The sequence below is a fragment of the Cyanistes caeruleus genome, chromosome 1 (assembly GCF_971803275.1).
Source record: "Cyanistes caeruleus chromosome 1, bCyaCae1.hap1.1, whole genome shotgun sequence".
In the NCBI taxonomy this organism is placed as follows: domain Eukaryota; kingdom Metazoa; phylum Chordata; class Aves; order Passeriformes; family Paridae; genus Cyanistes; species Cyanistes caeruleus.
Window position 1 is genome coordinate 9,253,034 of NC_141701.1, and position 15,108 is coordinate 9,268,141.

At 37.7% G+C, this 15,108-nt stretch overlaps 1 protein-coding gene across 34 annotated transcripts in view; it reads right to left on the bottom strand.

Annotated features, from left to right (window-relative positions):
- The window catches only part of EFR3A (EFR3 homolog A), a 76,878-nt gene that overhangs the window by 21,329 nt on the left and 40,441 nt on the right, over positions 1-15,108 (bottom strand). For 20 of the 34 annotated variants that reach the window (XM_086878870.1, XM_086878946.1, XM_086878996.1 and 17 more), the window contains 6 exons: positions 13,363-13,500; positions 8,549-8,627; positions 7,388-7,523; positions 6,134-6,298; positions 3,798-3,909; positions 1,945-1,996 (listed from right to left, as the gene is read on the bottom strand). In XM_086878870.1, coding sequence (XP_086734996.1) covers positions 1,945-1,996; positions 3,798-3,909; positions 6,134-6,298; positions 7,388-7,523; positions 8,549-8,627; positions 13,363-13,500 — 682 coding nt within the window. The remainder of the gene's footprint in view (positions 1-1,944; positions 1,997-3,797; positions 3,910-6,133; positions 6,299-7,387; positions 7,524-8,548; positions 8,628-13,362; positions 13,501-15,108) is intronic. The other 14 variants (XM_086878901.1, XM_086878973.1, XM_086879028.1 and 11 more) reach the window with 1 other exon arrangement.

Below are 15,108 nucleotides of genomic sequence, written 5' to 3' on the forward strand. Positions count from 1 at the left end.
ATCTTCTTTATATATATATATTCCATACCCTTGCAGCTTTTACATGTGAACTGTGTTGAACTGGTTTTGGCTGGCAGAGATCATTTCCTTGATAGTGCTGCTGTGTTCTGGATTTGTGACCAAACCAGTGCTGGTAACACAGAGATGATCTGGCTACTGCTGAGCAGGGCTTACACACCTCCAGAGGGATATTCCATATTAAAATGTGTCATGTTCAGCAGCAGAACAGGAGGCAGTTTGTGAGGGCTGCCACTGCTCAGAGCCTGGCTGGCCATCAGTTGGCTTGTGGCGAGCAATTAGGTCATTTTAGGTGGGGGTTTTGTTTCATGTTATTATTAATTCTTTTTCTTGTTTCTTGGTTTTGTTTTTCTTGGTTTCCTTTTTTTACTTACTGAACTGTCTTCATCTCAACCCACTTTTCTCACTGTTACTGTTCTGGTTCTCTCCCCATCCCCCTGAGGCAGAATGAGTGAGTGACTGGGTGGTCCCTGGTGCCTCTGGGTTAAACCATGACACTGAGCGAGCAGGGTGCCTACAGCTTAACTGAGGGGTTCACAGGGACGTGGCTGACAGGAGCACCAGGGGACAGGAAGTATCTGATCAATCACTCTGAAAATGGAAAATGATTGATATTACAAAAGCAACAAGGCTGCAAATCTAAGTGCAAACTTTTGAAGTGCCAGATTTCAACTGCCTATACAACATTAAATTATCTGCCTGTGCAGATGTGTATGCATGACAACAGACTAATTATGTTATGAAATATTATTTCTTTGTAAAGAATATGAATGACATACAATGCTGGATTTTTTCCACATATTTATCAATGACTAATTTATTAAGCATCAGAACAATGATTTTGACATTTTTGTGCCATGATGGGAGTTTTCTTCCTTATTTTAAAAGAGATGCAAACCAAAATTCAGTGTCCAAAATGTTAAATCCCTTCAATGTGTACACTCTGACTCCCTTAAAGCATACTTACAGGCTATGTAGCACCCAAAATCATTAGAACAATTCTTACCTGTTTAAATGGAATTTTAATACTGGTGAGATGAATATTGTCAGAACAGTTTAGACATACCTGAGTCTATGTTCAATGAAGACAATGTGCAAAATGACTACCTGAGGTCCTTCCTAACAAGTTTTCTATCCCTAAATTGCAACTCTGAATTCCCAGATCTTTTGCACATTAGAGCCTAACGTTTCAGATTGGACAAGCCAAGAATGGTTTAACCTATTTGCCTAACACTCAAGTTTCATGTCAAAGCAGGGACAGAAACTCATTTTCCAGGAGGATATTCTTCTGCTTTAGTTTGCAAAATCATTCCCCTATTTGAGTCACTAAACAGTTTTCAGCTTCTGCAACAAAACAAGCCAGGATTCTACTGGCAAGAGCCTCATTTACTACCCACTTTCTGATTTTTACCATCTGGGTCTATTTCCAGAAATACTGTTTGAAGATTTACAGTTGAAAAATATATTTGTGATAAAAAGTTCAATCACACCTTACAAGAAACTTAGGAAACATTTGGAAGGAACAACAATGTCTGAGGTATCCATTTCTATGGTTTTAAAAATATTGGCCATTCTACTAATTACCACATTTCCAAGCTCAGAGATGAAAGTGATTTCACTGTGATGTTGCCAGCATTGCTGGCAGAACTCAACCTATTCTAGGATGTTCTTTTGGATCTGCAGATCCAATTATAACTGACATTCACTCAAGTGCTCTAAGAGGTGGAGGCGTATTTCTTGTGCTGCTTCTAATGTAAATTGGAAAAACGCTTTCACAATATTACACAATAGAATTACAGGTCTATGCAATAAGAATGTATGTTTTCATAGTCCAGTGCTGTTATACTGTACTTTTATATGTAAATAGATACATAAAGTGAAACACTGTGTGTCTATAACATAGTATGCTGATCACAGAAGGCTTACCATAAGTAAAGATCTCAATAACATGATTTGAATCCTCCTGGTTCCCAAATCTCTACAATTGGGAAAAAAAAAAATCACAAATTAAGTTTTCTTGCATGTCTTTAAAATACTATTCTACTCTAGACATTATTTTCATTTTTGACAAGTGAACCTTGAAAGGGATGCTGGATCATATATAATAGAAAATATCTCCAACTGAGCTGCAATAACTAAATGTTTTTGAAAAACACATTTACAGGAAGGCTTAAAAATTGGAGCACATGCAGTTGAAGAAAAAATTAAATTGCATATGTGAAGCAGATATAAATCTTTATGTTTTACTCAGAAATCTCTATGAGTTTGATGTTATTTTCACTGCATCAGCACTGAAAATTTCTTCCAGATTAAAATGCAATTGAGTCTTTTAAGAGACATGGACACTTCTTTAAGTCAGACCCCAAAACTTTGAGACTGGAAAAAACTTATTGGCAAAATCAGTAAGAAAAACGAAGAGACTCCTCAGCTTTCATATCACAGGTAGGTACATGAACAGTACTTAACCTGTCCATCTGTTTTCATTTCCCTCCTGCAGCTACTAAAAGCAGTCAAACAGCTAGTGGTATACAGACCCTATTCTTGCAAGATCTTAGGAGATAAAAGTGCACTTGGAATAAATTGCTCCATTCAAAGAGATGCTTTCAGGAAAGTTAAAAAGGGTACAAGTCATTTTGGCCATTAGTGTAAAGGAAGATAGACCCTCTTCACCAAAGTTGGCCTCTATGTAACATTGGAAGCTTCTACCTTAATAAGCTACAATCCTGGCTGTATCATTCAAATGTCTTAGGTAGCTGAAACCAAAATTCTAAGTAATGCAAGACTATCAGCAATCAGAAAGCCTTTGCTCAAAGTGACATATGCACTTCATACTAACACACTGCTCAGGCACATGCTTACATAGAATCCCAAAAATGGAAAACTAAACTGTTAAAAAACATCAACCACCACCCTTAACTGTTAATCCAAGCAGAGAATTTCATATGGACTCATTCTTGAAATACCTCCATAGTGAATGACAACTGGCACAGATTTGTATCTTCCATGGAATAGCATCCCATGCTGCAGGGATACTGCAAGAAAAGCTATCAAGAAGCTGGAGAATGACAATGACTTCCTACTTAATCTAGTAGGGAATCACTTAATCTAGCAGGGGATTATGTGGTGCAAAGTGTCCATGCACATCTGGAAAGAAAAGCTTGTGACTTCCTGATACTGAGGAAATGCAGTCTTCTAAACAAAATTATTCCTGTTACAGGGAAAAGCATTCAGTGTAGGGAAACTTTTAAATTGTGGGTTTATTAAATGAGCCCACTTATAGCTTTTTTCCTATTTCTAAATACATAGGGAAAATCCAAAACTCACTTGCATTTATGCAATTATTTCTTAATCTGAAGTCAACTTGTATAGAATTAAAAAAAAAACCAACTTAAAAATAGTTTGTATATTATGCAGCTATTTGAAAAAAATGTATTTATAATTGAATTCCTCACATTCTCAAAACTCATATATAAAAAGCTATGAAATTAACAACCATAAAGTACATAATTTCACAAAAAATTGTACAGATGCAGAGAGACAGAGTGTTTTAGTGAAAAATAAACTGCCTTCCAATCAGGTAATTCCTATCAGTAACATGTCTGCAGGGTGATTACATATTGCTGATACTGAGCTTGTCTTGGTTCTGCACAGTATTTAATACAGGCCATAAGGAGAGAGAATTTGCATTTCACTTTTCTTAATGTTTTTCACTTCTTGATTATTAGGATTCTAAAATTTAGATTTTTAATTTGAAATTTTAAAATGTAGGATATACAAACCCAAGGTTACTGGGATCCAGCGATGAAGTTGTCCCCAAAACAGGTACTTTGCTCATAATGAACATCATGATCTCTGATCTCTGGTAATCTGGGAGATTGCTTCCAAAAAATCCTAAATAAAACCAGAAGAAAATCACATAAGAAAAAGAGACACAGGGCCATTCTCTTTATAAGAAAAGCCTTTAAATACAAGGACTATATTGACAGTAGTCAAAACAGATGAAGAATAAACATATGATTTATTTTAGGGCATAATCTCATACTTATTTTTGCTGAATGATTTTATCCAGTCTTTTTCATGATACTTTCATACTAAAGTGACTGATAAACACTCACTTTAATACTCATAGTTTTGAATAGTAAAACCTTCTAATTTTATCCTCCCCTAAATATACAATTTAAGAATTAAATATCTGGAGTCTACTAACTTGTATAGTTATTTCTGTCTGTTAAGTCTCCAATATTACAAGTGAGGGGGCTGAAATCCCAGAGACATACAAGTATTTTATGACTGTTGCTTGTTGTTGTATTTTTGTTTTTGGGGAGTGATGAGGTGAGCAGCTTCCATGCCAGCACTATGGGAAGAGGAGCATTCCAGCACAGGGTACAGGGAGGGTTCCTGGACCAGGGGAACCTCAAGGCAGTAGAAAGAGCCACAATGGCTGAGGGAGCCTGGGCAGGGCAGGAGAAATGTCAGGCACACACACATCTTCCCTGCCTTAGAAGTATCTCTTAGGGAGTGCTAACATCAGTTGGCAGGAAGGGCACTGCAGCTCTGCCAGCTCAGCCAGGGAGAAATGGTTTCCACTTGCAGAAGTCCCTGTCCTCTCTCTGTCCTCTCTGCAGCCACCACAACTGAAGCAGCTGCCCAGACACAGCTCCAATGGGAACAGCTGCCATCCCAGTGCCTGGGCCCTGCTCTTATGGCAGCACAGCCACAGCAGTGGGTACAGCACAGTGCACCCAGGGAACTGAGATAATACTGTCATTCCCAACACTCCCCATGGAAAGAGATCAGGGGTGTTGGGTTAATGGCAAGTCCAGTGTGATTCAAGTGCTTCCTGGCAGCCAAAAGAGCCAACTGTGCCCTGTGGTGTACCAAGCACAGTATCACCAGCTGGCTGAGGACATGACTGTCCCATCTGCACTGCACTTCTGCAGCCCCTCCTCAAGTCCATGCTTTGGGTGCCTCCATCTAAGAACATCAAACACCTTCAAGGGGAGCAGTGAAACAGGAGGTGCTGATCTCTCTCTGGTGGCCAGGGACAAGACATGAGCAAATGGGATGGAATTACATCAGGGGAAGTTCAGATGGGACATTAGGAAAATGTTCTTCACTGAAAGGAAGGTTGACCACTAGATCAGGCTCCCCAGGGAAATGGTCACAGCACCAAGCCTGACAGAGTTCAAGCAGTATCTGGACAATGCTCCCAGGCACATGGTTTAGTTGAAGCAGGCCTGGGGGGAGCAGAGAGTTGGACTTAATGATCCTTATGTGTCCCTTCCAACAATAAAATAGAAAATATTCTATTTTATTACTGTGCAATAGTGTAACATTAACTTCAGTAGAAAGAAGCTTCACTTTAAAAGGTTGGTTTGTGGGGTTTCTGGGATTTTTTTTTTTTGGTGGGGGTTTAGCATTTTAACTTGGGAGTTTTACTGAAATGGTGAGAAATACTCTACTATATACTTGTTACTGCTTTATAAAGCTTCAAAGCAAGTGAAGGTACAGATCAGTGAACAACATTTAAGTTACGTCCCCCTTGTTCTTTAAGAAAAGGAATATATCTCATAAATGCACCCCAATATACAACATTGCTATCATAAAGGGAAAATCTGAGAAAGGGGAAGAAAATAATTTCCAGTGCTATGCATTAAAGTACTTCAGTTAAGTCATGGTAGCACAACTGGCCATTAGGTGTCATTGTTGCTACTATGTTTAACATTCATATCTATCAATTTTAAAGTAGTACCTACTAAAATATGTATTGCTGTATGCCACTGTTTGCAGTGATTTTCATAGAAGGACTAACAGAAGTTCTACTGAAGGTAGAGATTTCTACATTTCAAGAGGCACGTAATAATATAACTAAAATTAATTTTAAGTTCATCCTGCTTATGTGACAAGATTTCTTGGCTATATGCCAACATTTAAAAGAAAAACTTTTCAGAAATCAAACACACAAAACAAGCCTGAGAATGAGAGACAAACACAATCAGAGAAACCACACCCAGTAATATTCCTTCATGATTCAAGCTGGCCCCATACTATCTCAGTGGGGAAGGGGGAAAAGGGGAGGAATTTTAAGTGAGCCTGTGTCATCTGTATTACTCACCAATTGTTTGAATAATTGCATTCTGGACAATCCTCTCATCACTCTCCTTGGAGCTTGTGCTTAAAGTGACACTTTCTGCTGAACTGTGCCTGTCACCCAGCTCAAACTCAACGCTGATGCGTAGGTGCTTCAACAAGGTATTGAAAACCTCCAGAACTGTTGGGCCTGGAAACAAGAAGTCACAGTGACTGCACCTGTCAAGGAGGAGATGTCTGAAGAAAATTAAAATTGGGCTTTTCAATCCATTTTCACAAGTAATGAGAGAAGGATGATGAAGAGAACCAAGTGAAATAAAGTGTTTGAGGCATCACGACTAGAGATAAACTTCTGAGGTCTGCCTACACCTTGATATTTTAGAAATTAACCTGGAATCAGGAAATACAATCAGGTATGTATGCATAATCCATTATGAGCCACTACTGGGTCTGGCCAGGATGGAGGTAACCTGATTTTCCTTGTGCATGCAGCTTTTGCTCCACCCATCAAACTGTCTTTATCTTGATCCATGAAATTTCTCACATTCTTTCTACATTGTTCCTGTCCTGTGGGACAAGTGCAAATGGGCACCATGCAAGTTTCAGATACAAAATAGGAGTGGTTGCTGAAATTAAGCATCAATAATTGATTAAATTGCAGGTACTTGCCCCTGAACTTCTGTACATTGGATCAAATAATGAGCTCTTTTGATCATATGGTAAAAGATTTCACAAGTTTGTGAATGCAAGCAGGGCTAATACAAAGAAGAAGGACAGGTTCAGGCTCAAGCTAATGAAGCAAAATAATATTTCAGCAGGACACCAAAGAACATCAGAAACAGAGGACTAGAGTGTATATCTCCTCATAACTACTCTTATTTCAAGGAACTATACTCATTTTAAATTATATATTTCACCTAATTTCAGCTGCTTTAGAGTCAATAAGGTAAAATTTCTCAAGCGACACTGCTCTTGACATTTTGTGGTGATGCACAGCTCTCTCAGACTTCATTACTTCTTTCCAAACAGAAATACCTGCCTTTCATAATTTTTTCACTCATTTTTTCAATGCAAAGGATTACATAAGAGTCAAACAACCAAGTACATATGCTTGAAGTAATTGTAAACAAAGTAAGATTTCACACATTTTATCAGCACAAAGGAAAAAAAAAACAAACAACATAAAACCTTCTCAAAATGTTTCCAATCAATCTGAAACCACAGTGAAAATGAGCAAATTTATCCTCTGCCCTGATGCCTTTAATTTAATAGAACTTACCTATTGATCCTTTAGCTGCTATTGCAACTGCTTCTAGAAGAACCTGAATAATGCCAGCACGAACTCGTGGTGAATCCTTTTTGCGGACATCAAGGTGTCCAAGGATTTCTTGTATTACATGATGGGAATATTGTGCCTATTAAAAAAACAGACATGTTTTTTTAACATCAGACAGAAAATCTTCATCAGTGACTTTAACAAGAATAAGCTCATGCACCATCCAGCTATGGACATGACCATATTCCCACTCTGCAACATTTTCATTCAGAAATTTATCAAAATTACAATGAATTCATGACTAAATATGGATTCAAGAAACTGCCATGAGAAATGAAGCTATACAGGTTCATTCAGCCAGCCCACTGTACAAAAGCTCAGTCTTAAAATATCCAGAAACATCTACAAGCACTTGGAATAGAAACATGAAGTGGTCCTTCACTCAGCTATCTGCAGTTCAAAGAATTCAGCATCATTGATGTAAATTCTGAGAAAACTCAGCTTTCTCCCACAAACCTGGAATTTTACACTTTTATCTTCTGGGCATCTGTGTTTGATGCAATCAAAGAATATTACCTTGATGTTTACAACAGACAATCACAGAGTCATAGTATGACTTGAGTTGGGAGAGACCTTAGAGATGATCTCGATCTAAGCCCCCTGCCCTGGGCAGGGACACCTTCCACTAGACCAGGATGCTCAAAGCCCCACCCAACCTGGCTGTGAACACTTCCAGGGATGGGGCAGCCACAAGCTGTTAGAGTGTCTCACTACTCTCCTGGTAAAGAATGTCTTCCTAATATCCAATCTCTCTACCTTCTCTCCTTCAGCTTAAGGCCACAACACAGGCTGTCCACTATTAAAAATCCTCAGCACAACAGCTGCATGTGAAGTTGGTTACTTGGGTTGAAAAAGGAGCACAGTTGTATTGGCACAGAGAAATAACCAACCTGAGAGATTTCTCTGTCAAGCACAGTGTCACAGCAGCATGGTTATCCTGCTCCTTGTTCTGGAGAAGGACCACCCCACTACCCTCCCTCAGATCTTTTGGATTCTTTGACTTCATCTACTGTCTACCACTAGTGTGGTGAGATGAGCATTGAAACCTCTCTCATGTGCTTGGAACATGTATGCAAGGAAAAAACATCCAGGAGGAAATCCTACCTGTATCGAATACATGATGATTTTAAAGCAGGAAACAGCAAATTCATTAGGATCCCACAGCCTATGATGGTCTAAATGCCTGTAAGCAAAAATTAAGACATAATGAAATAATTACATTCTGCAGGTATAATAAATGGTATCTTAAGAATTTTCTCAAAATTCACCTCAAAGGGATTATTTACTTACATAAAACTTCTATAAAATAACTTACGAACTAGGTGAGAAATTTCGAACTTCAGAAAAGCACTTGTTTTCTAGGTTTAGGATGGGATCACTAAACATTTGGCTGAACAGAAACTCCTGTTCCAGAAATTTAAGGAACCTAGTTACACCAGACATATCTGGTTAAGAATACTCTGTTTCCACACAGAGTGCTGTGACATTAGATGCTTATTTACATGAAAGGGATCTGCTGAAGGTTGTAATGCCTTGAAAATTCCTACTCTACTGAAGATAAGCTGTTTTGAATTACAAGCTGCAAAACAATTAGGGCTGAATACTCCATCCATAAAAGAAAGTCTATGAAATATTTTTGTCTTCAAGGTGGCTTCATAAATAAAATATATGGAAAAAAAAAACGAGCTGCTCTTCGTGTGTATATGCCTTTACGCTCTGGAGCATTTTAACACTTACTGCAAGAAATATCAAAACAAAATCCAAATAATAAATGTACCAGTTTCTCTTTAAATGGAATAGGAAACAACAAACAATAAAAATAATTATCAGAGTTTCAAGCAAATACAAAAAATTCTGTTTAAGCAGAAACGTTGAAAGCTATGACTAGGGCACACACATTTTTGCAAAAAAGAGATCTGCATCACTGAAAAACCATAAAAAAATAGCTGTTTTTCAGTCTAGAAGGTTGAATAAAAGGCAATTTTGGATGCATTTTAATTGGTATGATTTAGTTTTTAAAAAAATCAAAACAAATCCACAAACAAATTCGCCAATGAACAGCAAACATGCCAAATCAACAAAAATCTTTACAATGGAAACTGAATTTGTGTTCCTAATCAGCTATCTCAGCTACAGAACCATTACTGCTCTCCCTTTCCTCCAAGAACTTAGGAAACATATAAAGTTGCTTGAAATGGCAACCTCAAAAGCCCTAGAGGTGAAAGAAGTCAGCACTGTGAATACAGGAGGACTGGCTGGATGGTGTAACTTATTCTGGCTAGAATCTGGAGATCTCAATTCCCTCACCAGGCAGCTGCTCCCAGCCCAGTCAGCTGTGTACACAGGTCTCCTTCAAGGCTGATTAAACCAGATGACACAAAGCAACTCCTGTGCCCTAAATTATCTTGCACTCCATTGCAGAGATTAAAAACAAGTTCTGCCATTTTGACACATCACATACCTTTAACAGAAATCCCTAGAGGAAAGAATGTTAGGAATTTTAAAGGTATTTGCTGGCCAAGACAACAGCAGATTTGCATTGCTAAATATCTAATTCCAGTACCTGTTGGGGATAGCTGCCATTCTTGTGCACAGGTATATTTAATCCTGCCTTGGGATAGAAAACCAAACAAAATTACTCCTTTAAATCCTCCAAGGCTTAGTGGTCCTTGTGTCTTCATGTCTTCTTCATCTCTTAGTATCATTCCAGTACAGTCCATCATATCTTGTACATGATAGCTTATTTTAGCTAATGTATTTTATTTGTCTTATCAAATGGAAAATCATACTCTCCACTATCTTGTGATTGGAACTGATCCTTTAATCTTTCAGGGCAGCATGTGTTCTCCTTTATCCTTGACAGTTCCTACTCATCTGCCCCAAAGATCCATTCAGGCAGATTATGTTCAACTGCATCCCATATCATGTTACCAACAACAACAAAGTCCTCTCTAAACAAGACATACAGTTTTATTTTGCCAGGAAGGCCAAGTATTAGCTGCTCCACATAGATGAACTGCTGGGAAGCAGCCAGGGGGAAGATGATGATCACAGTCTTGGTTAAAGCTGTGTCTAACAGCTCAATGGGCAGCATGCTTTGTATACTGGAATTTTCTTCCTAAGGACAGCAGGATTAGATTCCTGTAGGTGAAGTATTTTACTGATCATAAGAAGTGTATTCAATGTAGTTTTGTTTTTGCAGAAGATAGTAAAGGGTATTTTAGTATGGTATATTTACTTCAGTTAAAATCGTCACACTTTAACTCTTATTTTATTTTTTTTTTCAAATTACATTTCTTTCAAAAAAGAATATCTAATAAAGATTGAAAAACACTGTATTGCTGGATTAAAAAATGACAAACTCTGCCTCTTCCACTGATATCTGGTGCATATATATAGCAAATGTGCACAATTAGTTTCAAAGGAACAGCAGAACCAATAATACAAGTTTCTGGGGAGCGAGCCACTGAATTCTTTCTCAGTGCACACATGCAAGTAATCCTTAAAGTAATACATGACAAATTGATACTGAGGATCAGAAAGCATAACTGAGGCACGCATGTATGGGAATCTATAAAATATTCTGCTCATGCATCATATTTGCTGAAAGAATACTCAACACCAGTCTGTTCATATTGCAAACCTCTGCACATGTTATGTGGTAACAGACAAGAATGGAAATGCAATTGTTACACTTGGGAAGTTTCACCAGATTTCTGGATCTTTCTGAATCTGTCTAATCTATTCACCTTTGCAAATCCATGCTAAGTATACCCCAATAGCTTCTGACTGTTGACACAACATAAAATTTTTTTTCAGGTAATGTTAATGTAGTATTTTTTGACTTTCATCAAGCAATTAGTGAGATTGATCTATAAGATTTTATTACAAATTATTATTTGAGAGTTTCTAGCTACTGCATGTAGACACTTATAACTTACGGAGATTTTCTGTCTAAGGCAAGGAGAACTAATGTCAATCCAAACCTATACCCGGAGACTGACTTCTGATTTCTACTATCTTCATTGTATTTAAACCCCTCAATCAATGAATAAACCCTGTGTCATGATGCAAGCAGCTCTGCTTTCTCAGTTTTGCAAAGAAGTGGCAGCATGTTGCCTGATATTGCAGTGCCACATGAAGCAAGCCCTCAGGTGAGGAACTGAACCTGCACCTTCTTGTTAACATTGTAATAAGAGACCTTATCTATATTTCCAGTTTGCCTAAAAGCTGTGAAATAGCTGAACATTGTTAGAAGAAACTGTTTTGTAATCAGAAGCTAAGTCAGGTTTTTCAATCTGATAAAGTGCAACAGACCATCTCAAACTTTCATTCGAACTGTTCTGTCATTCACAAAGTGAAGCTGATTACATCAAGCACTCCCTTTTTGTTAAGAGAAATAGCTTGAAATTGCATTTTCTGCATCATGCTCTTCAAAAATACTAAACCTTTACAGCAGTCTTTTCTAAAAAGAAACATTTGGAAATTTCTCTTTGAAGTGAAACACAAAAATAGTGACTACAAAAACTATTAATAGAACAGACAACATATTCTGAGTAATTGGTCATTATCTACTCATTTTGGTGATAAATGCAGCATGTGGCATGCTGAGGTGCACACGGAGTCAATTGGCTCCTTACAATCATAGCATGTAAGAAACGAAAACAGGCTGGAAATAATACTTCAGAGATGCAGATTTAGATTAGCCACAGGAAAAGTAGTTATGATGCCTTCTCAAATCCCAAACCAAGCACTACCTCTAGTCTGTGGAATCAGGAATTATTTGTATCCCTGATACTAAAATGATTCAAAAGTCTGAAATCGCTGCAAATGATGATAAAGTTTTGAGATAAACCCACAAAAAAATAGAGATGTGGAAAGAAAGCAGCTGCAGTACAGTACCAAGTAGTACATCCATACTGTTTAGTACCTAGGTGTTCAGTGTGATCGCAGGTATTTTGGAGGAATGTAAATTTTAAATCTAGGAAAGAATTAGTGTTTTTTAATGAAACACTCAACTTTGCAACAGGAACTTCCATCAGGTTGATATAACAGATACATACAGAAAGTAAAGGAATGGTAGAGCTCTTTGCCGTCAATGTATTTTCAGGATAAACAAGGGGTTACAAATGTTTTCTGCCTTTCACACCAACCCTATCTATCTTCATTTGCAATTTCTGTTCTTAACACTAGTAACTTGAAAATGGCTTTTGGTAACTTGAAGGTCTTTCAGTGTACAAATAAAATACTTAATCTTGGTAAGAAGAACTAGGCCATTTAAGAGAATGTATTCCTGTACCTGGGATGTACCTTGAAAAATCTACAAGAAAAAGCAAGAAAGTCTCCTCATCACCAGGAAAAGTCAAGGTTTGAAAGTGGTATCACTGAGTGTTAATAATACATCAGGCATAATTTGTACTGTGTGCTCTTGTGCACAATGTGCATACTGCATGCATAGGTGCCACTCATTCCTAAATGAGCTGTTAAATATATTCCTAAAAGAATATTGAAACAGGTTCTGGAAGAAAATGTCAGGAAATCACAAACTGCAACTTTACAGGGCACAGTATTCCTTTGTGCTTCTATTTTACTTGGTTTGTCTCTCCATGGATTGTAACACTTATCTATGGGACATTAATAACTTGGATAAAGTTTCACATTGAAAAAAAATCAAAAGGCCAGCTGAAGCAACAACTCATGTAAATTATTGGATTTCACTTCTAAAAATCAGTAAAGCATTCCTCCATAACTGCCTTCAAGTTTACACACAAGCAGCAAAGAGATTAGAAGAGGGGCAACTTTTCTAAGAAATGTGAATGGAAACCTTTGAGCTGAAAAGTAGAAAGAAATTTAATGCAACACAATTGAGGATGAAATAAAGAAAACCTCTTAAGATCTTCCACAAATTTCCAACTTACGCAAAAACTGGTCTGACAGCATTATTCATATTTCCGTAGGTTGCTCGTCCCAGTAGTTCCCTGAAACAATTCTCAGCCAGCACAGAAGGATTTTCTTCTTTCACTCCTGCTGTAGGAGAGGATGGGGGGCCTATTCTGCTGAAATGAGACAAAATGCATTGATTATATTACTGACTAATATTCACCTTTTCTTTACTGTATCCACCACTCTTGGTATTAAAACAGTCATGAGTCAGACTCTTGAACTAGGCAAAAACTGTATTTCAAATATGCATCAAACCAGAATTCTGAATTAAGTATTTTATTCTCTTATAGCAGGACCATAGGTCATCATCTGTTCACTCAGTATTGACCACTGTATTAGTAAATATTTATATGGCAAACACAAAAGTTGGTAATATTCAGTTAACTTGTCACCTACCACATTTCGACAAAACACTGTATTGCTAATAATGAATGAAGGCTGTGAAACCACTAAAAAAATTTAGACAGAATCTTAGTGATATTGTTCAGATTAATGCTCTCATTCACCCACCCACTACTGAGTCCATACTGTGTGGGTGAGCATTAAACTCCAACACTTCTGCACAAACAGATGGCTTGTGAGTTGAAAAAAAAAAGTCTGAGTGAACTAATTAGAACATTATCACCCACATAGTTACCTCTAAACAGTGTAGATGTTGGTCAGCTTCTACCTGAGTGTCTTCCATCACTGCTATGCACAGGGCACTGCTGAGCCCCTCGCTGTGGGCACCGTGGGGAACACAGGTTTCAGAAAGAAAGCAAACAGCTCCCCCTGGGGTACCTCCATTACTTACCAGGAGTCACTGGACCTACAAGTGGCAACCTTTCCTCTCCTCTCACCAAACACATTATAGTTACTAAGTGAGGATTCATTCACTTACAGTAACATTTTGCATCTTTTAGACTGCAGAAACCAGTACCCTAAACCCTTGAACACAATTTCAGTTCTGTAGTGCAAGCTTGTGTGTTAAATATGTTTGAAAGCGTCAACCAAGAATATTCAGTTTAGTTAAGCATCATAAAAACTTTAGAGCATTACAGAAAGTTGCAAATTGAAATGTCACTAGTCAAATGAACATGTTAATATCACAGTTGTAATATATCTTTTGACAGCAAAAGATTTTCTAGTGTTTTGATACTACTGAAATCTAAATTTGGCCATATGAAAATCCTATTGCCTCTGGAAACATCAGTGTTTCAGAAGTTACCACAACAGCACTAGCTTGTCAGATTTTAGTAACAGAAGAGTCTCAGGAAGCCTGTTAGATATGGAGAAATAGTTTTACAAGTGCAGCATGATAAGAATTTTAAAAGGTATGACAATTTGTATATAATCCACCACAAGTACCACAAAACTCCAGCTTTATCTAACTGCTGTGCCACCCAACCTCTCTTTCCTTCCCCTGTACTTCTTGGACTCTGATCTAAGGAGATGGGCACCCTTCTCAGCACACAGAAGGTACAAGAGATAGTGTAGGACTAAAATTTCCATTGCTGTTTTGACACAGATTCCCTAAAATACAACAGCATTGCAAAGGTGGGTGTGTGGGGAAGAAAGAAAAAAACAGGCTACATAGCACTCAGCTAAGTCTGTCTGAAAGAATTCCAGTTAAAATGACGTAAAATAAGTTATTTTTTAAGTGCTTGTATATGCAAACCTATAGAAGCACTCCAGCACTGCTTGGGAGTCTTTAGCTGAATCTTCCTAGTATAAAATGTTAC